Raw genomic sequence first — 25,271 nt, 5'->3', positions numbered from 1 at the left:
TTTCTCGGTCTTATTATCGAGGGTCTATTTTTCAGCCCAAAGACCATCTCGTTGGACCCTTATATAAATCATACCCTCTAGTGGAGGATATGTTACACATCCGGAGCGCACAATATGGACAGCATGCCAGGGTATTAGGGGCTTGACACAATTGCGTTTCCAAGGCTTACTTCGTTACGATACTCAAAAACACGTTCCATAATCAAATCAATGGCAGTAGAATTGTGGCACGGTTTTATCATGCCAATCATGCTCTGTCCTAAACGCCATAAGAACCAACCATGCATGATAGACTCTCAGCAGAACTAATCATAATCATCCCTCGCCTTCCCTTTCCCTCTCCTTTTGTTTGCTTTGAAATGTTTCTTCCCGCTCAACCTCAACTCTGCAGGATCCACGCCCTTCTCAAGAGCCAGCATGGCCTTCTGTTTCCGCCCCGTCAGCTGCTTGGCCTGACCCTGCTCACTGTATACGTGCTGGAATGGCATCTGCAAATGCCCAGCGTTGCTCCCATTCGGCCCAAAGAACTTGTTGTCCATGTATGACGTCTTCTTGCCTTCAATGGGCCGAACAGGGAGATCGACGTCGTCCATTAGGGACGGGTCTTCTGATCCAGTGACGGAGGCGGCACTTGCTACTGCCAGATGAGTCCGTCTCTTTTCGGGAAGATGGCTCTGATCGTATAATTCGCGATTAAAGTGCTTCAGGTCGATAGGTGGCTCTCTGGGAGGTGGGTGGCAGAATAGGAGTTTCCCCTTGACGTAGTCTTTCAAAATGTAACGCGCGGCACGAGATTCGTCGGGATTACTTGCTCCGGTAGTGTGAAAGCCTCTCGCAGTAGCGTACGCACCCAGGACCTCTTGTGCAGTTGGAACACCTGACCCACCCTCTTCGGCTGGGCGTATGTTGATTTTCATACCGTAGACTGCTTCGAGGAAGGAGTGGGGGATTCGTTGAGCTACGAGACCTGCCGGGCCTGTGAATTCGCGGAGCTGGTCGACGGGAAGGACGCCAGAGCATACGAGCTCTGCCTTGGTGGTTGAGAAGTTGGGGAACACGAGACCGGGACAATCGCAGAGGATGACGGCGTCGCTGAGGTGGATTGTTTGGAAATGCTTGGTCTTTCCGGGAGTTGCGGAAACGGAGACCTTCTTAGCACCAATCAAGGCGTTGATAGTAGACGATTTTCCGACGTTGGGATACCCGACGAGACCAATTTGCGTTTTGCGTGGTGGTTGACCAGGTCCGGTGTCAATCTCGGGAGCATGCTCAAGGAAAAGCTCCTCGAGCTCCTCTGTTGTCAAAATTCGAGTCCGCTCCTCTTCCTCGGATAGAGGCTCGTCATCGCTACTAACACTCTCTTCATCGACCCATTTGCCATCTTCTTCTTGGGCGTCCTGCAGATCGATCTTCTTTGCTTCCTTTGCAAGGTTGTCTTGTTCCTCTTCCTCCTCGTCCTCGTCTTCATCATCCTCGTCCAAAACTCGGGATTCGTTTATCTCTTTCGCCAACTCAGCCGAAAAGTACCTAAAGTTGATGCCTGCCTCGACGAAATAGTCGGCCCAAGCCTTCCTCTGCTCGATGGTCATCATATCGGCCTTGTTCACCAACAGCAGGTTGTTCTTCCTCGGATCGACTTCCTTGACGTATTTCTCCAGATCTTCACTTCGGAACAAAAGCGGATTCCGGGCATCCACAATCTGCACTACCAAGTCCGATCTCTCAATGACCCTCCATAACTGTCGCCACACCTCCAAATTCCTCTCGAACGGTGTCATGAGCAAGTCGCTTGTCTCCTGTAACTCAGCTAAACCTCTCCTCCAGTCCAGTATCGACGCTTTCTCAAGCCTATCCAGTTCCTGTGGTGTTGTTTTCTCGTCCCATTTTGGCCGCCTCGGTACTGTCAGGCGACTCTTGTTCTCCTTGTGCTTCTTGGACAAAGTTCGCTCCTCTGCTGACGACAACAAGTACGGGTTCTTCTGGTCTCTGTGAATGATTTTGACGTTGTTCATCTTCTCCGCTGTGAAATCGGTGCCTGCCAGATCGGCGGTCGAGAGGAATTCGTCGAGGGCACCTTGTTCGGTGACGGAGCGCATCTTGACCCAGGACGCCTCTTTCTTCCCATTGGTGAGGTACTATAGTATGAATCTTAGCCTATGTCTCCCCCAAGCTCTACACAACGAGGCCTACCGTCTGTCCATCCATGTCCGTCCTCTGAATGGCTTCGGCATTGTGAGTGCCCCGCCGCATGTCTGCGCCCTTGTTCTTCCCAAAGCGATCGTTCATCAGGCTGTTGCCCAGCCCGACGCTGTTCTTCGACTTTGCTAAAACCATATTGAATGTTGTTTAGAAGTATTTCGAGAGTGGTGTTGTGTTGAGGGAGAGTGAGTCGTCCAACTCCTTCGCGGGGTGAACAACGGAAGTTTTCCAGCCCACAAGACGTCACTCGCCAAATTTCTAAGTAGACCCTCGACCGAAATTCTCCCCCATTTTGTCAGCACAGTTCCTCTCCCTTCCACTGCACCAGAGTCCGATCAAGTAATCGCTAGTCAACACCAAGAATCTACCCAAAATGCCTCGCAAGAAAGCCTTGTACGTTTGTGCCCAGATCGGATGAAAATAAGACCCCACTAACCCCTCTCCAGCGACAAAAAAACTGCCACCCACTTCACCCTCGTCCACCGCGCCCAAAATGACCCCCGTATCCATGATACCGATGCCTCGGACATGGTTTTCGCCGAGACGGCAGCGCCAAACACGCGGGTCTGGAACTCGGGCTTCCCATCCAGCTCAGCGGGGTCGCAGTACTCGTCTGCTTCCACGCGAAGCAAGATCAAGAGTAGGGGAGACTTGGAGAGCGAGTTCGGGCTAGATGTGAGGCAGAATGAGGGCGAAGCAGCCAACTATGGCATTCTCTATGATGATACCGAGTACGACTACATGCAGCATATGAAGGATTTGGGCAGCACCGGGGAAGCCTATTTCGTGGAGGCGCCACAGAAGAAGGAGAAGGGGAAAGATAAGGTCAGCTTGGCGGACGCTCTTCGGGCTGTTTCTATCGATGATAGACAAAGCGATGCTGGTGTCAGTGTGAGCAGCAGTATTAGCAGGGATGCGAGGGATTTATTCGGAGAGGACCTGGCGCCGTCGGAATTTGTGCGCAAGACTACGTATCAAGACCAGCAAAATGTGCCGGATGCGCTGGCTGGTTTCCAGCCAGATATGGACCCTCGGCTTAGAGAGGTGCTGGAGGCGCTCGAAGATGAGGCATATGTGGACGACGAAGAGGACATTTTCGCCGAACTGGCCTCAGACGAAGTAGTCAATGACCCCAGGGCATGGAAAGTAGGGGGGTGGGACGTCTTTGAGGGTAATGATGATTATTCCTCGTACCCGGATGAGGAGGATGAGGGCTGGCAAACGGACGACACCATCAAGGCTTCTTCGCCGAAGTCCAATCACAAGAAGGCTTCGAAGGCTCCAACTGACATTGCCGACCTACCAGCGCCTGATGCTGCACCCGAACTAGTGGGAGAGGGCGATGACACCTGGATGCACGAATTCAACAAATTCAAAAAGGACGGCAAAGCCCCGAAAGCATCCAAACCAGTCCCGTCCGATCTCCAATCTTCGGTTCTCACGGGTGCCTCAGCGCTCACAGCGGGCGGGCGCCACAAGAAGCGCAAGGGTGCCCGCACATCTACTACCAACTACAGTATGACATCCTCTGCTCTCCATCGAACCGAAGGTCTTTCTCTTCTCGACCAGCGCTTTGATAAGATCGAAGAAGCATACGCGGACAACGATGGAGACAACGACTTTCCCGCCGACGACGAGTCTATGATGTCAGGCACGAGTAAGATGTCCGGAATGAGCAAGATATCCGCCTACTCTGGCGTATCGGGGACCAGTGAAGCGCCACAGCTACGAGGGGACTTTGATAACATCTTAGATGACTTCCTTGGTGGACACTCCATGGCTGGTAAGAAGCGGATTAAGAAAATGGGCTACCAGAGCGGGCTTGAGCAGTTGGAGGAAGTGAGGAAGGGGTTGGGGCCTGCGAGGATAAAGACTCAAAAGGGTGGATCTCTCAAGACATGAGTTTAGCATACCTTTGTAGCATCAACGGCGTTGGGGATAGATTATACCCGGTAATATGAATGATTACACGATATTTGTCTATGAAGTCGCTTAGGAGTTAGGAATAAAGCATTTCAGGGAAATTCTACTTGATTGAGAATGGAAGTCACACTATTTTAAATCTATCACATCAAGAGCTCCCATTCTGGGTATGACGTACACGTACTTCTTTTCACATCACGAGGAAGAGTGTCATAAATTAGGTTGAGTAAGTGTGTTTAGGATTAAATGTCCATGATGAGAGTCCATTCTACCCCTATCCTTGCCTTCATCAGGTTTGAACAGGTATTTGGCGTTCGAAGAAGCCGGACCAGTGTCCAACTCGACTGCTGGACTTTTGTTGCCTGAGCTCAAGCCCAGCTTGTGACTACTTCAACGACGCGATTGCCTTCATCACATCCCCCAGTCTCAAGCCAGTGGCATTATGCAAAGGCATCAAAGATGATGTTCGCGGCACTCCGTTCCCATCCATGTGGTAGCAGAACGCGGCAAAACCCGTGCATGGCGGTTTGCACACTTGCATCTTCTCGCAGCTCGTCCTACCGCATCCTTTCCCACCAGGACTGAAGCTGTCAACGTCGGTAGCAGGAATGACGAGCCTGTTCGTGGATTGACCCCAGTTCATAAAATCGACAACTTTCAACAGAGTTCCGTAGCTACGCTGAGGTAAGAACGGGTTGAGGTGTTGAGCGGCGACAGCGCGTTCGTCGGTAGTGGATGGATTGAAGAAAGGTGGGTATCGGTCATTCGGATACGTGATAGTTTCGTACTCGGTCGGTGGTGAAGAAGGACTGAGCGTTGCGAGCCACATGGCCTCCTGCAGGGAAGGAGAGGTGTCGATGAGGACCTTCCACTGCTTGCACACTCGCTGGACTTGGAAGATATCGCGGATCGAGAGCTTGAGGAGGATGTTCTCGAGGAGCTCGGTGACGCCGAGGACGCAGTCTGCCACCGACGCCTCCATTGTCATTAGTAGGGCTAGACTAGGTGAAGAATGTCAGATATTGGAAAGCGTAGATAGTACTCGAAAATAGCAAATTGCTGAAGGTATCTAGCGAGCGCTTTGCGGAACTAACTTGTGAAGTGGCCAGTAGCCTTTACCTCTTAGCAGATTGAGCAGTGAGGTTGTTGTCGAGAGGCTAGCGTGGATTCATTCACTATCTCGCAGACTGGGCCACCACAAGGGTCTGATTTGCGGGTTATAGCCCTTCACATCGCTGTTTGATCCCGTTGAGCTGCTTTAAGGACTTCAGGCGGCGTCAGGCACGTAGAAAAAGACACATGAACCGGCTCTACCATGGTACCCGGCATATATTTTGTGTTTGGACCGTACACAGCATTCACAGTGTATTTCAAAGACACTAATCAGAGCCCCTGCTTATAAGTGTTAAAACGCTTAGGCAATACAAATGGGCTGGAATTGGTGTCTCCAAAATACAAGGTGAATGCAGCGCACGGTTTAGACACAATATACCCTGGGTGGGTACCATGGTGCATCATGAAACGCTGCTCAAAGAGATGTAGCGTCTGATTCACAGGTCTCGATTCATGATATTGTTGCTAGACTTTTTTGACCCCTTGGAGGACATTAGACGACGTCACCCATTGCGCAGAATGCACACGAACAGACTCGAGCAATAGAAAAGATAAGAAGAAGACGAAATTATGGATAAGGGCTACCCTGTCCTGCTGTTTTTGCTATATCTGGGAACTCTCTAGACAGCTATGAAGTTATAAAGCTAGCTAGCTATCGAGGTCTTTCAGAGCTTACTTGATGATCCGGTTTCGGTTGAAGCATTGAAGTTATTCTGGTTGGAAAAAATACTAGTCCATGTCCCAACATACTGAGTAAAACATTCTTAATACAAGAGCTTGAGACGGTGCCTTTGAACGTGGATCTGCTGACATGAATAGCGTACTAAATACCTTACGTACGGATGTCCACTGTCGAAAGTGGAGCTTTCGAAGACTTAGCTATTTCTGTAACAAGCTTTCTATTCCATTCTGATCGTTATGAATACTCGAAGCTTTGCAGAGGGAAGCACCACCGTTCGCGACACTGTTCCAGATGCACAGCCATGTGTCCTTTGATGACGCATAGGCTCTGACAAATGGCCGTTTGTTCCATGGTTGTGGCGAAGCACCCTTTGACTCTTCGATTCCACCTGACAAGTCAGAGCGCCGCAAACAAAGCCTTATATTCTTCCCAAACCTCCCAAACTCACAATGCCCATAACTTCGAAGCACCATTTGCGCGCAAGACGACGACGTCGCCATGTCGCCGACCCAAGAACCAGCCCGCGGCCCGAGCCGTGAGGGCCCAGAAAAAATAGTTCTATCAGAAACGCCCGCACCACCATCCACCAACCCACCCACCAGCCGTCGCGAGAGACGCCAGGCACGCAAACGAAGAGACTCGGTCGCTTCCCTTACATCGCCGCTCTCGAAAATAAAATCGAACGCAGAGGCTGCGAACCCCAGGCCGACGCGTACCCGCAAAGCCTCCATCAACCACCCAAAGCCTCGCCTCCCATTATCCACAGTCTCTACGATACCTCCCGAAATGTCCGCTGCGCGTAAAACCATCCCCCTCCTCGTCGCCTCCATCGGTAACCCTGAGGCTGCCTACGCGAACACCCTTCACAGCGCCGGCCACACCGTTCTTAATCGCGTCAGCGCTATTCGGTGCTTTGGCCCCTTCACAGCGAACAAGCGCCTAGGTGGGCAGGTCAGTGAGCCTATTCGCACTACAACCTTCAACATCCTGCCATTCGTCAACAAGACACGCGAGGTAGAGGTCGCGGACGACTGGACGCTATGGAAGAGCCCGTCGCTCATGAATGTGAGCGGGAAGGCGGTTAAGAGCGCGTGGGAGGCTTTTAGGCGCAATAATCCGGATGGGCTGCTGGTGGTGGTGCATGACGAGCTAGAGAAGAAGAAAGGAGAGGTCACGGTCAAGAGAGGGGGTAGCGCAAAGGGGCATAACGGGATCAAGAGTGTTGTGGCTTCTATGGGCGGGACGCCGTTCGTGAGGATCGGGGTAGGGATTGGGAGGCCGTTGAGCAGGGAGCCTAGCGTTATTGTCAAGTATGTACTGAAGAAGATGACGCCGGAGGAGCAGTATGAGATTGAGAGCGCGGCGGGGCCGGTGATTGAGGCGCTGAGGGACGTTGCTGAGGGCTTGAGATGAGGAGAATGTTAAGACATGATCTTGGAGACACAATGAAGGACTCTTGGGTTCTTGGACTCCGCACAGCTCTACGGAGAAATATCTCCCGGAAACCCTCGAACCACGCGAATCGACTTCAGACCCTCACCACGCCCCGCCCGGGAAAGGCTCATCCAACAACTCCAACTGATCATGGCGCCCATCAATATACTTGATCTTGACTTTCCTCAAGTCCTCCGGTGGCTCGCCATCGAGCCGCCTATCTAGCGTATTCGCCATGACCGCCATGAAGGGGATCTCCTTTTTCCCCATCCCGAAAAACCCGCTTATGTACACACTCGTGGAACACTTCGGACACGCGTAATGGTGTATCAGCTTCTTTGCAAACTGGTAGTCCGCCAGCTCGGACTCAGAGGACGGTGTGAGGAGCGAGAACGATGGCGTCGAGGTTGGAGAGAGCAAGAAATATCCCTTCTTGTGACAGATGGAGCAGTTGCACTTTACGATATGGCCAGCAGCTAGGTCGAAGCCGCCAGTGTACGTCACATGACCGCAGTGGCAGGAGCCAGCATGAGTAGGCGTAGCGTCGGCCGGTTCAGCGGACATGGTGTGGGAGGATACTGGGGTATTGCAAGGCGTTTGAAGGTTTAGAGGGTCGTAGTCGGCAAGACGCTAGATGTTGTAAGAATATGTATCATTGTAAGATCATGGGATAGGAGCGATGTTAAAACGCCACTTACTTCTTCCAGAGCGACAATTTGGCGGAGTAGAAAATGGCTGAAACTCATCTATATTAGAGAACGCTTCGCAGCACTATTAATAAGAACGCATTGAACTACATATCCGAGGTCTCCTCGCTCATTCTATATTCCGAGCCTGTGACTGTGGTTAGTGTAAGCAGAAGGTGACTGTTATTCCGTGGAGCATGCTATTGGGGTTGGATTGATGATTGCTGCGGTTTCCGTGTGATTTGCAGGTGGCTTTGCTGCTTGTTTTTCCGGGTGGTGGTGGTCTCCGATAATTGTGGAAGGCGGATGGAGTGGCTTATGAGAGCCCCTTGAGATGGCTTACGGAGACACATTTACGCAGGTTCTCATGACATCACCGCCATGTCAGAGTCGAAAGATGGACGACGATACGAGGTATGACTAAAACTTCCATTGCTCATTCAAATTCGAGCTTGCATTAAAGACGTAAGTATCGAATAGCCTCAAACCCCTCCCTCCTTCCTCCTCGCCTCTCATCTCCCACCACCACTCACTAGTCCTCCACACCTCGCCCTCCTCTCCACCGACCAAGAACCACCATTTCGAGCAGAAGGCTCGGCTGGCTTCCCAGCTGCGCATGTCCCATGGACAGCCTGCTCCGCCCCTAGGCTCCCCTTTGGCGAGATTCGCGTTCCCCCAGCATCGTAGACCGCCTTCCATCATGTCGACTAATAGTTCGTTTATGTCGAACTTCACTGCGCATGGTGCATCTGTGGGCTGCGTGATGTAGGTTAGAAGCGTGGAACGTAGTAAGGGGAAGATAATAAGGTCGAGATAGGAGGCGTGTGGTGTCGCCAGTTGGAGCTGCGTGGGGCGGAGATCGGCCTTCAAGTCATGATATCTGATCGGGGGGTAAACTTGGACGGACGCTTGGGAACCCGAATGGGAAGACGAGTTTGAAGGTTTTACGGACGGCGAGGGAGGCGTTGGCGTTGGTTGATAGAAGGGCGACGGTGCATCGGTGAGATACTCGGAGTCGGATATATTCATGGAAGCAGCTAGGGCGAGTGTCGCAGAGAGAAAGGAATAGGACTGTAAACTGAGGTGGTTGGCGTGGAGAAGAAATGGGTTGGAAGCAGGTGTGATGATCGATGTTGCTGGGGTAGTTGTAGAGACAGAATATGTCGCTTGTAGAAGCAGAAGGGCTTAGCATAAGTCTTCAAGGATTATCGGAGGAACTTTACCTTGTTCCTGCTGCAGAAACGGTCGTGACTCCGTGGCTGTAGTTTGAGGAAGCGGCAATATTGGGGTTTCAACGGCTGCACAAGATTGTGAAGATATCTCGGGCCAGGGGTTGCTATCCATGAACCAGTCTACATTTTCTAATTCAGGGATTTCCAAGTTCTCGAACATTGATTGGTCGTTGTCGATGAGCGCTCTAGAACTCGTAGAGAGTAGTGATTCTGCATTGGTACGCCCAGACGTCTCGTTATTCCGTGGAGCCTCTCTTTCTACAGCAGTACCGCTCGCCACATATTCATGGCTCGGAAGTACGATTGAATGAGGGTCTGGTATGCCACGAGTGAGTTTCTTTAGCTTGTCTAGTCGTTGCTTCTGTTTTTCACCTGTAACATTACCCGACAGAGGTCAGTGCCTGCGCGAAGCGATGTGAAAGAAAGACAGTGAAAGGCGATTGCAAATTGGTCAATATTGACGAGTGCCTATTTCTTCGAGAGATGACAGCCATTGAACAGCAAACAGCGCTCACGATATCTGAGTTGAGCAGATTTGTTCTGCGCTCGTCTTTTCTCGGTCATTTGCCGAGTCCTGCCGTTGCTTTTCTTGCTCACCGAACGGCACGCCCGAGTTTGTTCCATGGCGTTGATAATAAATGGTACTTTCAGAGTTGGCACGAAGGGAATGACGGTGTATGGGCCGAGAATTTTGAAGGCGCGGAATCCAAAGGAATTGAAAGGGAGGGTTTGCGGGGGAGACTGCACGGGCCAATCAAATGCATTGAGGTGAGATGAAAGCATGGCTGCTTCGGACTTTCTAGGCTCCTTTGAGCGGGGAAAAAAATTGCTAGAAAGACTTGAATATGTAGGCATGGGCCCATAATGGCCGAACTGTGCATTATGATTCAGTCCTCCAGGCATGATTTTTGATAACAGTCACGTGGGTTCACGTGAATCCCACTACTCGTTCTAATATAACAGCCAGGCGGCTTGCTCGATCTTTCCTACTATGTACACTTCTCAAATATTCACTTAAGCCCCTCAAGCTTATATACATAGCATCTTAACTCTGTCAAGCCACAATTGAAGTTTGGGATCTTACGCCAAGACGTACTGGCGTAGGAGAGTGAATTCGACGCAGTCGGGTTTCTAGATTCTGGACCAATTGAGCTGAAATTTGGGCCGGACACAGAAAATGGTTCATCTCGGTCCTTTTGAGGGTCTGGCGGTATTACGAGCTGAGTTATACGTGTAAAAGTATTGTGACTGATGGCCGATATGGGCTCAGTTGTCCACCTGCAACTCTTCCCTAGTGACAGTACGTACCATTGGGCGGGAACTCCGGTACCCGGGTCTTATGCAGCCATAATATGCGGGGACCCCTTGCTCTGCAGAAGCCCTCGCCAACGACGACGAGCTGGACCTCTCACATGAGAAGCCAAGAAATCTTCTCCATCGTCACATTGTGATATCTAGCCAACTTTTCGGCAACACCCGAGACGGCTCTCCGAGGAACACATTCCCTGAATATTGGCTCTGCATGGTTCGGTATCTCCACTTCTCCCATTCTTAGGGCTGCTGTGAACAATATGTAATATACAGCCTCTTTTTTGCCACCGTTACTGAAGATTTCAGCTGTTTCACCGGTAAGACTGAAGACACTAAAACCTCGGCTGGCTCGCCGGCCAGATTGCTTTTGCGGGCTTTTGTACGACCGCATAAGACCTTGACAACGCCATTGGCGGGAGGCCGGGAGCGGGCGCGGCCCATCGAAGATTGACCCCGACGTGACGAGCTCCCACGGCAAGCGATCCGGCCCCAGCCAAGTTCCTGGGAAAGATCTGATATATCAGATCTCCGGAGCTGGAACCGTGGCTTCCGGATTGGAGGTATTCCTTCTTCAAAATGCTTCACCGTTCGCGTGAAGGCATACCATCAGTCCACCCGCATTTGATCATAACCATCGTAGCACGCTAGGAGTGCTCAATAGAGGCATACATAGTATGCTCCATCCTCCCAACGAGGCCAAAGCCCCCCCAAAGATCTCAGAAACACGCTGGTCATTGTTACACAGCATCGACTAGGGCGCGGACAATGGACTGATCAGCTGCGGGAACAGGATATTGTGACATGGGATGGATCGTCCCACAGAATCGGATTCTAGATTTTCCTATTGCTGCGAAGCGTGCTCATCGGCTAGAGGTCCTGCGCCGCATGGCGTTCCTGTCCTACAGCCTCTTACCGCAACTGACGCCAGGCCCTCCCCAACCGCCGCGAGCGATCAAGGTTTCTTCGCCTGATCGCTCCCTCCTGACAAATGAGGCTTCTGTAGGAGTCGAATCTCGACCGAGCTCGACGCAGCTGCTGAGGGAGGTGGGCTGAGAATGCAGCGCTGCAAGCGAGAGGGTTCGTCCGCCGGATGCATGATGAGGGAAGACCTGCTGCTGTCTTGACCTTTTGCGACCCTTTCTGGGCAAGTGCGACAAATGGGAATGCGAGCCGGTTGCTTAAAATCCTTGGGATTCCTGCCGTTTGAATGCACTAGACAGCTGACCTTACTCTCTCAATATCTCCATGCGGACCGCCACAGCCCCAATTTCCTTATGATATGCCGCCAATCTTCTTTTCTCTTTTTAATATGTTGAGAGCTACGTGTCTCTGGAGTTCGGCAGTGCTTGCTTTTCCTCTTGTTCAGTCTTCTGAGTCAACATCTACGGAAGCGAGCAGCCTCATTCAGCCTCGATCCTCTTTGGTGCCCATCGCAAAAACTCGTCCCCCGGTTGAGTATGGAGAAGCGACGTATGCTCGCACCATATATACTGTGGTATCATTGCTATGCATGTTCCTACTTGCAGCACTTCTTGGTATGAGCGGATGAGTATACCAATTGAAGAAGCAGAATCCAGCACTTACAAGGAATAGGCGCCCGGGGCAAGCAGTTGCGTATTCACAACCTCAAAACCATGAATTTGATTCGTTTCATCGTGCTCTTGCTTAACTTTTTGGCAATCGCTTTCGTCATCTCTGTAGCCGTGCTTGAAATTGGCTTGGGCCTGTCGACGGCTCCCGTGTGTCGTTCCGCCGTCATCACATGTCTTAGCTTCTATGTTGCCAACAAAGTGATCATGTAAGGCCACCCGTCATTCTTTTTCTTAGTCCAGCTTGCCGTTACTCCAGAGCGTTGTTGCTATACGCAGAGCTGACGAGTCAGGTATGTCCTCCTGGTCGAGCGCGCGCACGCAATGCGATCTGTCTACGTGAGTCGCCGGAAAGATTGGATCTGGCTCAGCGGAATGCTCATCGTTGGCATCGGATTCGGCACAATCGCCATTGTAGCCTTTATTTGGCCCATCTCAGATATGAGCGAGATCGATGGCAAGTGCCGGATCGGGTTGCCACTCAAGGCCACAGTTCCACTTCTCAGCTACGATGCCGCGCTCAACTTCGGATTGACATTTTTATTCATCTACCTCCTCAAGCCTCTCTTGAGCTTTGGGGGTCTTATGGCATTCCCGGCAAGCCCCTCCGATCGAATCAAGCGGTTGAGTACCCGATTCGGCGGCATGTCTGACTCGTTCGGCGAACGACCTGAAAGTCAGGACTATCTGCATCCGATGAACACCAACTTTCTGAAGTCAATCAAGATGCTGCTCTGGAAATCGGTAATTGGGTCGATCCTGGTATCGCTGCCAACCATCACAAACGTTAGCCTACTCTTCAGTATGAAAGGAAGGGAGCTTGGCTGGCTGTGCTTCGTATGTTGCACACTTGACGGTATGTCAAATTGCTGGTCTATGCTCGTCGAGCTGTCAGTGATCCGAGTGAGACGCCTGCTGACAAGAGTGATAGTCACTTGGGCTGTGTGTGTTCTACACTGGCTCACGGTTGATCCTGCCGAAGTTGATGGGACAACCGTAGCCTTGCTAGTCAAGCCGGACTCCACGAGTTCAGCATCATCAGCCGGTGGTGCGAAGCCTTCCTGATGTCCACGCGTTACCGGCCGTCCCAAAGCAGCAAATATTGAAAGCGCCGATACGGAGGGCACCGAAGGTCCGGTATAATAACGAGGCGAGATAGGTATGCATAGAAACGGTGCCCGTGTGGGACGTCACAAACCACATACGAGTGCGACGGGTATCTCTCTCTATTCTTGTATTCGGGTATCATTAGAGTAGCATCTTTTCCCCAATATTACAGATCAGAATCCTCTTCCTCGACGATGGTTTGGGCGAGTAGGTTTCGATGAGGGCCAGTAACTTCCTCCTTCAGCACGGTTGGACTCAATGGATAGATGGGTTGGATGGCTTGTTTCCGACGCCTTGCGGCACGATATGATGCCGCTGTCATCCCCTTGGCTTGCGTGTCTTCGGGAGCAGCGTCAATGCGGAGGAGAGCGGAGAGGAAGTTGAAGCACGCGAAGAGGATGAGGCCGGTTATTGACCCAATCACACCCGCGACTCCGAGATAGATGTAGATAGTCTATGCCAGTGTTAGTTGGATCTCACAATGGATTTGGGCATCATAATACCTCGAACCTGCTAAGCAATTGCGCGTGAAATGGAAGGAGAGCCACTCCGAGAAGCACTCTTGCGAGATGCGTGACTGGAAGAAGGATCCACTGGACGAGACTGAGGAGCGGAAGCAATACCAGTAGTATCAGTTGAACGAGCTTCACGACGGGCAAAAGTATGATGTAGTAGAGCACGCTCAGTGTCGTGGAGAGCCAGTTTGGCATTTCCATGTTGCGAGAGCGTGACGGGGATCGCGAGCTTTTCGTCGATAATCAGGCTTTTGCGGCCGTTTCAGCACGGTTGACGAGACGTGGAGATGCAACGGCGCGAGATACACGCTTCAGATCGAGGCGAAGTTGGACGTGATGCTGCCATAATGCAGCAGGTGTGGTCGGTGAATTGAGGCGGTTGCTATCGTAGAACTCCCCTCCAGCTGGGAAGCTGTAAACTGACCACACTTGGCATGCGCAAGTGCATTTCAATTTACTGGGTGACGCCGCCTGGGGTGACCTCGCGAGCTTGCTGGCTGCTCATAGTGATTCACTACAAATTCGTAAAAGCCCATTGAGGAACTCTAGACAGACAAGCGTCTATGTCTACTGCGTCACCTAGTGCTCCTATAAATATATACATATGCATGCCTAGTGTCGTCCGTTTACCAGGCCCCCAATCAATGCACCCTTGCAGCTAGATAGCTTCGGTTCATATATGCTTCGGCCCACCTCTCCCAAACCTCACCACTCTTGCAGACGCGGTAGGCTCTCCTTCCGCCGGCCTAGCTATTCTTACAGCTGCTCGAGGCAATGGGCAACTCTCCGTCCACAGGCCGCTCAACTACCCCCACAAGCAACCCGCAATCGCCGGTCTCCGCGTCTGGGTCGCATGGACACCCGACCTTTCACTCAGTTCGCCGCGAGCCACGGCGGCGCGAGAGCATCCAGGCTTTGAGCAATGTCAAAGCCACGGCTGCCCCTCCTAGTGCCAGTCTGGAAACGGCCCACTCGTCCACCCTACGTCCGTCTTCGAAAGGGCGCGCCCAAACTGCCACCGCCACCACCATCTCCCCCAGTCTCCACAACCTCGCGCTGAGAGAGCGTCCTGTCAAAGACACCATGGGGAACGACAGCTCGCGGGATATACCACCTCGCGCCCCGTCGCCGTCACAGCATGAAGCACCGTCCAGCAAGCCCGTCGACGTGCCTGCGCCCGCCAATGACAGCCACCCCCGCTACGACACTATACATTCAGAGCCCGCCGTGTCCTCGGCAGAGGCCTACTATGTCCCACCCTCGCAGTCTCAGTTCAGTCGCCCGCCGCGCCTCCCGCTGCCCATTGAAGAGGAGGTGCACACGCCTGGCTCCCCCATCATCTCCCCCGCCGACTTCACGACCCCGCTCGACCCCATAGATGTCGATGGAATATTACCGCGTCGGACATCGGTCCTCAGCAACACTACAGTGGATGACGATGATGTGGGCGATGGAATCACGGGCTTGGAGGGTGAGCCTGGCCAACAGGCAGTGCCTACTCTCATTGAGTGGATAGGCGAGGGCGAGAAAGTATACGTGACGGGCACGTTCGCAGCCTGGGATAAGAAATATCGGCTACATCGAGGGTAAGTGAGACATCCCGTTACGTGGACTTCCCTGCAATGACTGCTCCGACTCTTTCAAGCCGTGGTTGTACCAGATCTTGTAATCTGCCTTTCCCATGCGCCTATCCGTTTGGCAGCCTATTCTTTGCCGATTCCGAGTCTTAAACCTACCTCGAGCATGCACGATCAGGCCTCAAAGCATCTACGTGCATTAGCAAGTGTTATTTGGCTTTCATTGCATGTTACACGTTTGGCTAACATTACCTCCATCTGTAGGGGCCCCAGTCCACATAAAGATGCTCTGTCTGCGATTATTCCCCTCAACCCAGGGACTCATCACCTCAAGTTCATCGTTGACGGCGATATGCGACTATCCGACAACCTTCCGACAGCCGTTGACTTTACCAACATCCTGGTCAATTACATCGAAGTCTCACCTGACGATCTTCCACAAGCTGAGGACGCAGTGACCCCAGCTGTAGAGCTGCCCGAACCCACGCCTGTCACAGAACTCAAAGCCCCGGACGGCATCTACCCGCCTCAGGTCTTACCCCTGGAGTCAGAGACGCAGCTCTCTGAGCCGAAGTCGCCAATGCCACCTGTGTCTGAGCCCCACCCACCCAGTCAGGTTGTCCCAGTGGCACCCTCATCGCCCAAGCATTATCACCAAACAATACCCCGGTATCTGGCGGACTTGGATTTGCCCGAAGATTCGTCGAGACAATCTCGTGCTAACGCAGCAGTCAGCAATCTTCCAACGCCACCTTCGCTTCCTGGATTTCTCGGGAAGAGTATTTTGAATGTTCCCACCCCGATGAAGGACGACAGCAGTGTGTTGGTAATGCCAAACCACACTGTCCTCAACCATCTATCGACCAGTAGCATCAAGAACAACGTCTTGGCTACGAGTGCTACAACTAGGTATAAGCGCAAGGTGTGTACGCCAACGACCTACTTGAACGCCCAATCACTTATGTTATCGCAGTTCTTGACTACGATCATGTATAAGCCAACGAATGCTGGGGGAGACTAAATGAAATAACTTGAAGCGGCGTGGCATTTGTCTTTGCATGCTCAGCAAGGAACACAGCGATACGACACACGATCATGATTACGGGCGTTTTACTTTTGACTTGTAGATGGCTGGTTCAATAATTTGGGACATCTCCCGCACGTAATGTGCTGGAGGTACTTCGGGTTCGGGCTTCTGGTATGAAAAAGAGCAAGCGAATTGGGCATATGCTAGGTGACACAGACATGGGGATAGATTTCTGTCGGTTTTGCTTTGATCTCAATACCGTTGGGGTAGGCACTGGGCTTTTGTTCTCAACAGTCAGTTTTCCTAAGGGCTGCTTTTATTTGCTTTTATTTCGACCCTTGATCGACTTCAACCTACTTTCTTGTTGATTTTTAATACCAACGACCGAGATTTTCTGGCAGACGAAAATGCAAAACTCCTTGCCAACCAAACCTGCCTAGTGCGCCTTATATGCCTCCTATATGCAAACAATATTCAGTGCCATATATACTAGTTTCACGCTGTGTCCTGATCTCTCCAAGCAACAAACACCTCATCCGTTCGATACCTCTGCGTGCACGTGCTCTCCTCCAACGGCATCCTTATCCCCGTCTCATACGCCAGCAGCCCCGCATGCGCAATCATGATCCCATTATCGATGCAAAACCGCTCGTCAGTCGCAAACACGCTCCCGCCCCGATCTTTCGCCATCAGTGCCATCATCTCCTGCAACCGCTCATTACACCCCACTCCGCCCACTATCAGCACTTCACTCGACCCCACATGCGCCATCGCGCGCTCCGTGATCTCAACTAACATCGCAAACACCGTCTCCTGCAGCGAAAAGCACAGATCCGCCTTCGTCACCACCTCCCCATCCTCGGCCCGCAACCGCTTCCCCTCGTCCAAGTCTTCGGATATCTGCGCCGCCAGCACGTCAGCGGCGGCGAGGATGCCGGAGAAGCTGGCGTCCATGCCCTTGACGGCATAGGGGAGTTCGATGAGGTGGCGGCCTTTCTTCGCGAGCTGCTCGATGTTGTAGCCCGGGGCGGGGTTGTTGGGGATCATGAGGGTGCGCGCGAAGCGGTCGAGGCAGTTGCCGACGGCGAGGTCGAGGGCTTCGCCGAAGATGCGGTAGCGGCGGTGCGAGTAGGCGATGACTTGGGTGTTGCCGCCCGACACGTAGAGCACGATGGGGTTCGGGGCGTGGGTGATTGCGCGGCCCATTTCGATGTCTGCAGTCTCACACAGGGTAACAAATCAGCTTTGTGCTCAAGAGATCTCTTAGGCTGTTGGGGGGATTCAGGGGTGGGTCTTACGTCCTATGCAGTGGTTTACGCCGATTAGCTCTTTATTCCAGAGCAGCGCGAGCGTTCGCGCGGCGATTGCTACGCTCTGTAGCGGCGCGCCCATTCCGGGCCCCTTGGTGTAGCATATGCAGCTTATGTTTTCGACTTTCACGCCGGCTTGGCGCATGGCTTGTTTTACGAGACGTACGACCCATGTTCGGTGGTGCTTTGCGGTGTCTTTTGGGAGGAAGCCTTCGCCGGGCGGGGAGTTGTAGGTGTGGCGGAGGTTGGCGAGGATGAGGGGGGGTTTGGAGGGAGAGGGGTGCGAGATTATGCCTACGCCGAGCTTGTTGGCGCTGCCTTCGAGGCCGAGGGCAATCATGGTGGTATTGGGGTATGAATTCTGGAGAACTGTTTGGAGGGGCGGAGGGTGAGGGACAATTTTGAGGTTGGGTGTTATCGATAAGAACTTTTTTTTTGGTGTTTTGGGCTGAAGGAGATGTGAGAGGCTTCGAACTGTCAAGAGGGTAAAAGAGAAACGAGTTTGGGAAAGTTTCTTAGACCAGAGCCTATACGTATGAATTTGCTGCTTATAGCTGATTTACTTCCTCCGAACTCAGATAGACCAGAACTTTGCCTGTTAATGAGAGTAACAAGTGTTGAAGCTCTGGAATGAACAGCAGAAAAGGCACCAAAAGCTCTACTCAGCGTGCACCATCGTCAATCAAAGAATCGAGCAAAGGCGCAAAAGAGTCACGCTTCCAAGTTTTCGTGAGGGAGCTCACCGTGTGGTCAAGCTAGCCAATGGAAACCGGGCTTGGCTCCGCTAGCTAAAATGTCCACGAGGCGGTCACTAATATTCCACTCCACCTCCATACAAACTCCCCACACTTCAACTGCTCTTCACCAAAATGGCCGACGATTTCCACTCGAAGTCCGAGGCCTTCATGGCATGGTTGAACAGCTATTCGGCCACAACAAGCAACAAAATAGCACTTCGGGACTTGCGACGAAAGGATGCCGGACGCGGTGTAGGTAGGTCACATTGCCTCGAATTTCCCTCCACCCGGAGCTCCCCCCGCCTTTGCTTTCTAAAAATACTGGTAGAGATCACTAGCTAACTTTCTATTCAGTTGCAACCTCCGATATAGAAGAGGACGAGCTTCTCTTCAGCATCCCCCGCACCTCCGTCCTCAGTGTTGAGAATTCGCAACTCAGCAAGAAGGCACCCAGCCTTTTCATCGAACTCGACCCATGGCTTTCCTTGATCGTCGTTATGATCTACGAGTATCTCCAAGGTCCGAACTCAATTTGGAAACCCTATTTCGACATCCTCCCTACCGAGTTTGACACGCTTATGTTCTGGACGGAAGAGGAACTCGCGGAGCTCCATGCTAGCGCTGTACGCGAAAAGATTGGCAAAAAAGACGCAGACAAGACATTTGAAGAGATATTGGTGCCTCTGATTAGGCAAAATGCGGATACGTTCTTTCCCGGCGCGAACGTGCATCCGACCGACCTGGACTTGGTGACTTTGGCTCATAGAATGGGATCCACGATCATGGCGTATGCTTTCGATATAGAGCCGGTTGAGTCGGGGAAAGAGGCGGATGAAGACGGATACGTGTCCGAGGACGAAGAGGAAGCTTTGCCGAAGGGCATGGTACCACTGGCCGACATGTTGAATGCGGATGCAGACTGGAACAACGTAAGTGTAAGGTATGTCCTTGAAGACCGAATCCTGCTAACTCTTACCAGGCTAGACTGTTCTACGAGGATGAAGTGCTCACCATGAAAGCCTTGAAGCCTATCATGACTGGCGAAGAAATCTTCAATGATTACGGCCCATTGCCGCGATCCGATTTGCTTCGTCGATATGGCTACGTCACCGACAACTATACCCCATATGACGTCGTTGAGATTTCGCTTGAGCTCGTTTGCGATATCATCAAGAACGAGGGCAAAATAGACGAATCTTCCATAGAAAATCGAGTAAGTTGTACTCCATTTCGAGTGTTCGCCCTATCTTTCTGATCAATTTAGATTGAGTATCTAGACGAACGAGGCGTTGTCACCTCTGGCTATGACATCTCAGTCCCATCCATTCATACTTCAGTAGCCAGCGTGCTGTCTCCAGAATTGATTATTCTGGTCGAGAGTCTCCTGCTTCCAGAGGCCGAATGGGCCAGGTGCAAAAAGAACATCATTTCGACAGAGACACTATCTCCTAACGGAGCCGAAACGCTTCTCAAGATCGTCAAGGCCAGAGCAGCCCAGTACTCCACGACGCTTGCAGAGGACTTCTCTGAAATTTCGAATCTCCGGAATCAAATAGGTGAATCGCACAGACTATCCGGAAGCGAGAAGAGGAGGATTATGGCAAAAGAAGTGCGGCACGGTGAAAAACACATCTTAGACGAGGCCATGAAGGCGTTGACTGTCTTTTCTCCTTTCACGAAGAGACCTGAGAAACGGAACGACGGAGCGGCCCTGTATACAGGCCCGAATAAGAAGACGAGAGTTTAGGTGCCTCGAATCAGTTTGAAGAGGCTGGCAGTCGGACGGACACAAGGTTGTTAGTAGAAGCTCAGGTGAGCAACATTTGTTATTGCTTCTTTACTTGCCATTGATGGCTACTAATCTACACGCTCATAGGTATCTTATGAATCCATCGCAAACCACTCGGCTCGGTTTGCCCTTCTGTCTCCGCCTGAAGATCCATGGAGAACTATTGTACATAACACACACGCTCATGGATCCAACAATCGGACGCTCCTTCAGTGGAACAGAAATAAGACGCACTCTCGAAGTGCAGTACCATATCTCTTGCTTGAGGACATGGGTACCAAGAATGTAAAACTGGGGTATCGGAACTCGAACAACATACTCCTTCAGCCACTTGATGGCGGTACGAGATGGCCTCCGGATACCGATCGGGCATGTTGAAGATGATCGATGCTCCTCCTGGACTGGGCTGAGGCCTGCCCCTTCTCTCCGCTCCTCTCCAGCATCATACGATATCTGATATGGAGATTGTCATTGTGGTCAACCTTCATCTCCTGCTCGTCCTCGCTACTATCACCCGAATACTTGTACAGATCCGCGCGACGCTCTTCTTCCCATGGTCGTCGTCCGCCTCGGAGATCGTATTCCTTGCGCTCAAGGTGGCCGCGACGGTCAATCATAAGTCTTCCACCTCGACCAGTGCGCGCTCGGAATCGTGGAATTTGAGCCCAGGGAACATCCTCCGGTGGTGGAGAGAACCTGTGGCTACGCAGTTCCATACCGCTTCCCGTCACACCGGGCGTCCTACGCTTGTTTGGTCTTTGATCAGCGATCGCGTTTTCACCAGAGGTCTCGGATGACACGGATGCTGGAGGCGTGGGCAGTTGCTCGACTCTTACGGGAACAAAGGTGCTCCTCGATAAGGCCGTCTCGAGCGGTGGTGTGATGGGCCTCCAAGTCTCGTCCTGCCAATTCTCGTTCCACTTCCGGTGCTTCTCCTTGTGCTCGTCGATGAAGGCCTGGATGCCTTTCTCCCTCTTCTCCTCCTGTTCCTGCAACGACACCAGGTCAGAATCGAGCGGGCGACCATCGGCACGTGCGATCTGGGGTTTCTGGATCATGCCAGGAATACCTCGCTGCATTGCAGACGGATCCACCCTGGGCTTCGGTCTGGGGGCGGGCTGCGACGTTTATTAGTAAGTTGATACTTGAGAGGACAAGCCTCGAGCATACCTTTTGGTTGATGAGGTCTTCGTCGTTTTCCTTGATACCCAATTTCCTCTTGTGGTCTTTGAGAGTAACGCGTTGATCGAAGACATCTCTATCAGTTGCCAACGATTCCTGGCTCATACCTTCCCTCCGCCTCACTTGAGCCATAAGATGTCGCGCGTCCTCCAGTTCCTTTCTCAGCTTCTTGAGTTTCTCGGTAATCTGTGCATCTCTGCCACGCGTCTTCCGAATCTGCCGGACCTCGCGTCGTCGGAAGCACACATAGGGATCAGCATCGTCTGTCTCGATGTTTCTCTCGAACTTGAGCGCCGGCATCAGACTGCGGTTGCCTGTCGCTGACCGCTGGGCCTTCCAGTGCTCATAGATGTCCTTTGCGAAACTGCGAGCCGAGATACTGATGGTCTCGTCGAACTCGGCTTCCATTTCCTCGTAGGTGATGACCGGGGGACTGTCGACGGCGGCATAGGGCTGCTTGGTCTGGGACGTCTCCTCAAAGAAGTTCATGACTTCTTCGAACTCATTGTCGGAGCAGATGGCGGCCTGTGCGGCTCTGCCTTTCCTGTGGCCGACGATGCGCTCGTTCATGGACTTGAGGAACGCCTTGTCCTCCAGGTCCATGCAGTACGGACATCCTACGCAGTCTTCGACGGTGGACGAGAAGCGGATATAGGTGGCGGGTTGGTTGAACTTGAGGACATAGAGATCCTCGTAGGAGAGTTTGCTGGCAACAGCATCTGGGGTAGGAATATAGAGCTGGGCGACCTTTCCGCCGGTTGCTGCGGCTTGGGAAGCAGAGATGACAGCCTGTAAGTGGTGTTCCTATGCAGTTCATTAGTATCGAGATGCGACGGTAAGTCAAAACGTATAGTGGAGTGGGGTGGTAAGTCAACCATAGCGACCACGTGAAGTTGTTCACGTGACGTGACGGCGATGTGGTGGCCTGGCCCGATTGAGGCAAAAGAAAGGGGCTGTAACGGGGCGGGGGCTGAAAGCGGGAAGGCGCGCGAAACTTACAATCTCCTCGCCCTTCTCGACGCCGGTTTCGACCTTGGGAATGTGCCGCTGCGCGTCGTCGTCCAGCTGCTGCTCGACCTCGTTCTCGCGCAGGACGGCGAGGTTCTGCTTGGTCGACAACTTGCGCTGGCGAAAGCGCTGCGCGGTAACCCGTTGCGTCATGGCTAGTGGCGTGTGTGTCGTGTTGTGTTGTGAATAAAATGACTCTTTGTTGGGGTTGGGTAGCAGCCCTGGCCTGCGCAGTCGTGAGTCCGCGCCGCGTAGCGGTCAGCACCGGGCAAAAAAATCCTGCGACCGGTCGCGGTCGCCACCAGCCAAGAGCCGCCGGAAGGTGCAGCAGCGCGTAGCGGGCGCAAAAGCGACTGGAAATCGACGAAATGCCCGCTGTTGGATAGCGCGTGAGGCGGAGAGTCGATCTAGCGGGCTGCCGTGGATTTCATGATGGGGCGGTGGTCGTGTTGTGATGGAATCGTGGTGCTGGCGGATGGGCGGGCGGTGTCGGTCGGGGGGCACAGGTCAGGTTGTTTGGAGAGGGTGGTGGTGGTTTCGGCGCGGGCTCTGCAGCTGCGTTTGCCCTTGTTTCTAGCGAGGGGTTGTGATTGAGATTAGTCTCTCCCTCCCGCGCGCCGCACAACCTTCTGATGGCATGCGATTTCTTGCGCGCTGGGCTGGCCACCCGTTACGCGTGGAATGCTACGCTTTTTCGCGACACGATTTTTTTGATGATGGTGATGGATACCATTTCTCTTTTTTTTTATTTTATTGGAGTGTTGTCTATGGTAGCGGCGCGCAGCACGAGGCTGTCGTGCTGTGGTTGACGGTGGGCCAGGGTTTGTTATTGTGTGCCACCTGGCTTCTAGGCAACAACCATGGTTGTCTCAGTGATCATGCTTTGCGGCCGTGCTTGAAGCCTGTCTACCGTGGTATCTTGGTTTTGGAGGTGTTTTGTCGGGATTCTGGGATGGCCAATCAGTGAAGGAGAGCTGAGTCGGGTTGAGGTCACGTGTGATAACGGGCTAATGCAAGGATGTCTAGGCTAGATTTCTCTTCAGCATCTTTACATCACAATGAACAAGATTCAAATCACGAAACGAGGGTGAGCATCTTGGGTGAGTCGAAGTAGAGGTATTGGCATCAAGTCATATCTATAGTAAAAAAGGTCTAGTCATTATTTCGTCTTCCTTTTTCTTCCAAATGAAATATAGTCATGAAGGCCTCATTCCAGTTCATCAACGTGTTGAACATGTCGAGAAGAAAATGCTATTCCTGTGTACTATTTTCAATTCAATGGTATGTCTCAAGGTATATAAGGCCGCATGAGTCAGTTCAGCCTCATGCAGGTGCCTACGTCTCCGCTTTGGCCTTTGCATGTAGCTGAAAACGCCATCAGGCTGAGGATCAAAAGGTGTCAAAAGCCTCTCCGAGTCACCAGTTCCGATCCCGACACTTTCAAGGGAACACATCTCACTCATTACCATGGAGGTCGTTGAGAAGCTGAGGATTTTGAATTCGGAAGATCTCGGATTCGTCCGCGAATGCTTACGCGACTGCCTTGAATCAGACGATCACGCCGGCTGCAACCGTACTCGAGGCTGCAGCTTCATCCCTTCCCGTGTACTCGATCCTGGGTTTGAAGAGCTGCAGAGCGATCTCCGCTTGACGACAGAAGAGGAGTTAATTGCCAGCCGCATCTGCACTGGAGGCACGAAGGCTTCTAGGCCGAATACAGGAACGGACAGGACAGGAAGTCCGAAGACACAGAACCGAGGCCTTCAAGATGACAGGCAGAAGCCGTTTAAGTATTTGACGCTGAGTCACCGTTGGGGAGATGCGAAATTCATCCAGACAGACAAGGCGACGCTGCAACAGCGATGCTCGAACATCCCATTCGACTCCCTCAGTCGTGTTTTTCAAGAAGCCGTCATCCTTACTCGACAGTTGGGGTACCGGTACCTTTGGATCGATGCTCTATGTATCGTGCAGGACTGTGCCAAAGATTGGGTGCGAGAGTCTGAGCTCATGGGCCGAGTTTATTCGAATGCGGTTATGAATATTGCAGATGCCTCGCCATGTCCTCGAGATTAGGAACTTGTATCGGAAGGGCGCTTTTATGATGATGAGGGGCTCTAATTCTACAGTGGACAACTCGAATCGAGAGGATGGGTACTGCAGGAGCGCGTGTTAGCTGCTGCAACGCTATATCATCACGCGCCTAACCAGCGACGCTCACGATTTTCACCATTCCCTGACAGCAAGAATACTGAGAATCGCTGGATCTGCCGAACACGCGAAATACCCTCTGCGCTGACCTGGAATGCAAGTGAGGGCTCAGGAATCTACGACAATCCGGACCTGAAGTTAATCAGTTCTGCTCTGGCGCGTGACGAAACTCGAGTTATAGCGGTCGATAGGAACTGGCTATATCTATGGTTTCGACTTATCAAATGGTACACTAAACATAGACTTACGTTCGACACGGACAGGCTTCCTGCCATCTCTGGCCTGGCGAAGCTTTTTGGGTTAGGCGCTCAACAGCCATATGCTGCTGGGCTGTGGTTAGATTGGGTAAATGCGTCGCTGCTTTGGGCTGTTGATAAGACTGTGGAGAGACAGTTCGAGTATATCGCTCCCTCATGGTCATGGGCAAGCGCTAAATCCTCCGTTCATTATCGGTATTGGGATTTTGAAGAAAACCAAGAGCCCACATCGTATGCCGATTGCTTTCCAAAGCTTGTCGATCATCGTCTGTATCTTAGAACCGCTAAAGCATACGGGGCGCTCTCGAAACCCGATCAGAGTTCTCCGATTGACGATCGGAACTATCCCAGAGATGGCCAGAGCTGTCTCCAATTTCGAGGC

General features: G+C 52.2%; 14 protein-coding genes across 14 annotated transcripts; 7 read left to right on the top strand and 7 right to left on the bottom strand.

The window, feature by feature from the left end:
* Nucleotides 1-101: 101 nt before the first annotated feature.
* Nucleotides 102-2,395, bottom strand: BDZ99DRAFT_413969 (P-loop containing nucleoside triphosphate hydrolase protein). The gene is made up of 2 exons (XM_033716713.1): nucleotides 2,191-2,395; nucleotides 102-2,135 (listed from the first exon to the last, which is right to left on the bottom strand). The coding sequence occupies exons 1-2, from the start codon at nucleotides 2,332-2,334 to the stop codon at nucleotides 306-308; spliced, it is 1,974 nt and encodes a 657-aa protein (XP_033578457.1). The 5' UTR covers nucleotides 2,335-2,395; the 3' UTR covers nucleotides 102-305.
* A 331-nt stretch (nucleotides 2,396-2,726) lies between these two features.
* On the top strand, nucleotides 2,727-4,271 carry BDZ99DRAFT_461551 (Low temperature viability protein; the record flags this gene model as incomplete). The annotated part of the gene is made up of 1 exon (XM_033719641.1): nucleotides 2,727-4,271. A coding segment is annotated over one exon (1,375 nt), but the record flags the coding sequence as incomplete, so codon positions are not given.
* Nucleotides 4,272-4,352: 81 nt separating this feature from the next.
* BDZ99DRAFT_461550 (uncharacterized protein) lies at nucleotides 4,353-5,144 on the bottom strand. Its single transcript, XM_033719640.1, has one exon. It carries the CDS (start codon nucleotides 5,102-5,104, stop codon nucleotides 4,508-4,510), a length of 597 nt encoding a protein of 198 aa, XP_033578455.1. The 5' UTR covers nucleotides 5,105-5,144; the 3' UTR covers nucleotides 4,353-4,507.
* Nucleotides 5,145-6,415: 1,271 nt separating this feature from the next.
* Nucleotides 6,416-7,330, top strand: BDZ99DRAFT_384466 (peptidyl-tRNA hydrolase; the record flags this gene model as incomplete). Its single annotated transcript, XM_033715383.1, has 2 exons — nucleotides 6,416-6,559; nucleotides 6,608-7,330. 2 exons carry the CDS (start codon nucleotides 6,416-6,418, stop codon nucleotides 7,328-7,330), a joined length of 867 nt encoding a protein of 288 aa, XP_033578454.1.
* Nucleotides 7,331-7,392: 62 nt separating this feature from the next.
* Nucleotides 7,393-8,068, bottom strand: BDZ99DRAFT_276296 (uncharacterized protein). The gene has a single exon (XM_033713948.1). The coding sequence runs from the start codon at nucleotides 7,913-7,915 to the stop codon at nucleotides 7,454-7,456; it is 462 nt and encodes a 153-aa protein (XP_033578453.1). The 5' UTR covers nucleotides 7,916-8,068; the 3' UTR covers nucleotides 7,393-7,453.
* A 76-nt stretch (nucleotides 8,069-8,144) lies between these two features.
* BDZ99DRAFT_559499 (uncharacterized protein) lies at nucleotides 8,145-10,425 on the bottom strand (the record flags this gene model as incomplete). The annotated part of the gene is made up of 4 exons (XM_033727260.1): nucleotides 9,867-10,425; nucleotides 9,261-9,606; nucleotides 8,571-9,173; nucleotides 8,145-8,185 (listed from the first exon to the last, which is right to left on the bottom strand). The coding sequence occupies exons 1-4, from the start codon at nucleotides 10,170-10,172 to the stop codon at nucleotides 8,145-8,147; spliced, it is 1,296 nt and encodes a 431-aa protein (XP_033578452.1). The 5' UTR covers nucleotides 10,173-10,425.
* A 1,464-nt stretch (nucleotides 10,426-11,889) lies between these two features.
* Nucleotides 11,890-13,234, top strand: BDZ99DRAFT_384865 (uncharacterized protein; the record flags this gene model as incomplete). Its single annotated transcript, XM_033715405.1, has 5 exons — nucleotides 11,890-12,115; nucleotides 12,174-12,378; nucleotides 12,463-12,792; nucleotides 12,847-13,025; nucleotides 13,101-13,234. The coding sequence occupies 5 exons, from the start codon at nucleotides 11,890-11,892 to the stop codon at nucleotides 13,232-13,234; spliced, it is 1,074 nt and encodes a 357-aa protein (XP_033578451.1).
* A 140-nt stretch (nucleotides 13,235-13,374) lies between these two features.
* Nucleotides 13,375-14,138, bottom strand: BDZ99DRAFT_440359 (uncharacterized protein). Its single transcript, XM_033717709.1, has 2 exons — nucleotides 13,780-14,138; nucleotides 13,375-13,730 (listed from the first exon to the last, which is right to left on the bottom strand). The coding sequence occupies exons 1-2, from the start codon at nucleotides 13,990-13,992 to the stop codon at nucleotides 13,443-13,445; spliced, it is 501 nt and encodes a 166-aa protein (XP_033578450.1). The 5' UTR covers nucleotides 13,993-14,138; the 3' UTR covers nucleotides 13,375-13,442.
* Nucleotides 14,139-14,874: 736 nt separating this feature from the next.
* Nucleotides 14,875-16,389, top strand: BDZ99DRAFT_384973 (AMPKBI-domain-containing protein; the record flags this gene model as incomplete). Its single annotated transcript, XM_033715411.1, has 3 exons — nucleotides 14,875-15,377; nucleotides 15,633-16,290; nucleotides 16,342-16,389. 3 exons carry the CDS (start codon nucleotides 14,875-14,877, stop codon nucleotides 16,387-16,389), a joined length of 1,209 nt encoding a protein of 402 aa, XP_033578449.1.
* An 89-nt stretch (nucleotides 16,390-16,478) lies between these two features.
* On the top strand, nucleotides 16,479-16,826 carry BDZ99DRAFT_276216 (uncharacterized protein). The gene has a single exon (XM_033713947.1). The coding sequence runs from the start codon at nucleotides 16,569-16,571 to the stop codon at nucleotides 16,761-16,763; it is 195 nt and encodes a 64-aa protein (XP_033578448.1). The 5' UTR covers nucleotides 16,479-16,568; the 3' UTR covers nucleotides 16,764-16,826.
* BDZ99DRAFT_413951 (O-sialoglyco protein endopeptidase-like protein) lies at nucleotides 16,596-18,208 on the bottom strand. Its single transcript, XM_033716712.1, has 2 exons — nucleotides 17,694-18,208; nucleotides 16,596-17,609 (listed from the first exon to the last, which is right to left on the bottom strand). Exons 1-2 carry the CDS (start codon nucleotides 18,043-18,045, stop codon nucleotides 16,891-16,893), a joined length of 1,071 nt encoding a protein of 356 aa, XP_033578447.1. The 5' UTR covers nucleotides 18,046-18,208; the 3' UTR covers nucleotides 16,596-16,890.
* Nucleotides 18,209-18,574: 366 nt separating this feature from the next.
* On the top strand, nucleotides 18,575-20,189 carry BDZ99DRAFT_440350 (SET domain-containing protein; the record flags this gene model as incomplete). The annotated part of the gene is made up of 4 exons (XM_033717708.1): nucleotides 18,575-18,698; nucleotides 18,797-19,371; nucleotides 19,422-19,655; nucleotides 19,707-20,189. The coding sequence occupies 4 exons, from the start codon at nucleotides 18,575-18,577 to the stop codon at nucleotides 20,187-20,189; spliced, it is 1,416 nt and encodes a 471-aa protein (XP_033578446.1).
* Nucleotides 20,190-20,554: 365 nt separating this feature from the next.
* On the bottom strand, nucleotides 20,555-22,574 carry BDZ99DRAFT_384236 (uncharacterized protein; the record flags this gene model as incomplete). The annotated part of the gene is made up of 3 exons (XM_033715370.1): nucleotides 20,555-21,349; nucleotides 21,402-22,202; nucleotides 22,413-22,574. 3 exons carry the CDS (start codon nucleotides 22,572-22,574, stop codon nucleotides 20,555-20,557), a joined length of 1,758 nt encoding a protein of 585 aa, XP_033578445.1.
* A 1,638-nt stretch (nucleotides 22,575-24,212) lies between these two features.
* BDZ99DRAFT_354565 (uncharacterized protein) lies at nucleotides 24,213-24,470 on the top strand (the record flags this gene model as incomplete). Its single annotated transcript, XM_033714583.1, has 1 exon — nucleotides 24,213-24,470. A coding segment is annotated over one exon (258 nt), but the record flags the coding sequence as incomplete, so codon positions are not given.
* Nucleotides 24,471-25,271: the final 801 nt, after the last annotated feature.

Source organism: Mytilinidion resinicola (assembly GCF_010093595.1).
Source record: "Mytilinidion resinicola strain CBS 304.34 unplaced genomic scaffold BDZ99scaffold_7, whole genome shotgun sequence".
In the NCBI taxonomy this organism is placed as follows: domain Eukaryota; kingdom Fungi; phylum Ascomycota; class Dothideomycetes; order Mytilinidiales; family Mytilinidiaceae; genus Mytilinidion; species Mytilinidion resinicola.
This window is presented reverse-complemented; position numbering and strand designations above follow the sequence as displayed.

Coding starts and splice junctions, on each gene's coding strand:
- BDZ99DRAFT_413969 (XM_033716713.1), bottom strand. CDS start 2,334: ATGGTTTTAGCAAAGTCGAAGAACAGCGTCGGGCTGGGCAACAGCCTG. Junction 2,136..2,190: donor CGGACATGGATGGACAGACG/GTAGGCCTCGTT, acceptor TTCATACTATAG/TACCTCACCAATGGGAAGAA.
- BDZ99DRAFT_461550 (XM_033719640.1), bottom strand. CDS start 5,104: ATGGAGGCGTCGGTGGCAGACTGCGTCCTCGGCGTCACCGAGCTCCTC.
- BDZ99DRAFT_276296 (XM_033713948.1), bottom strand. CDS start 7,915: ATGTCCGCTGAACCGGCCGACGCTACGCCTACTCATGCTGGCTCCTGC.
- BDZ99DRAFT_440359 (XM_033717709.1), bottom strand. CDS start 13,992: ATGGAAATGCCAAACTGGCTCTCCACGACACTGAGCGTGCTCTACTAC. Junction 13,731..13,779: donor AATTGCTTAGCAGGTTCGAG/GTATTATGATGC, acceptor ACACTGGCATAG/ACTATCTACATCTATCTCGG.
- BDZ99DRAFT_276216 (XM_033713947.1), top strand. CDS start 16,569: ATGAAAAAGAGCAAGCGAATTGGGCATATGCTAGGTGACACAGACATG.
- BDZ99DRAFT_413951 (XM_033716712.1), bottom strand. CDS start 18,045: ATGATTGCCCTCGGCCTCGAAGGCAGCGCCAACAAGCTCGGCGTAGGC. Junction 17,610..17,693: donor CGTAAACCACTGCATAGGAC/GTAAGACCCACC, acceptor GTGAGACTGCAG/ACATCGAAATGGGCCGCGCA.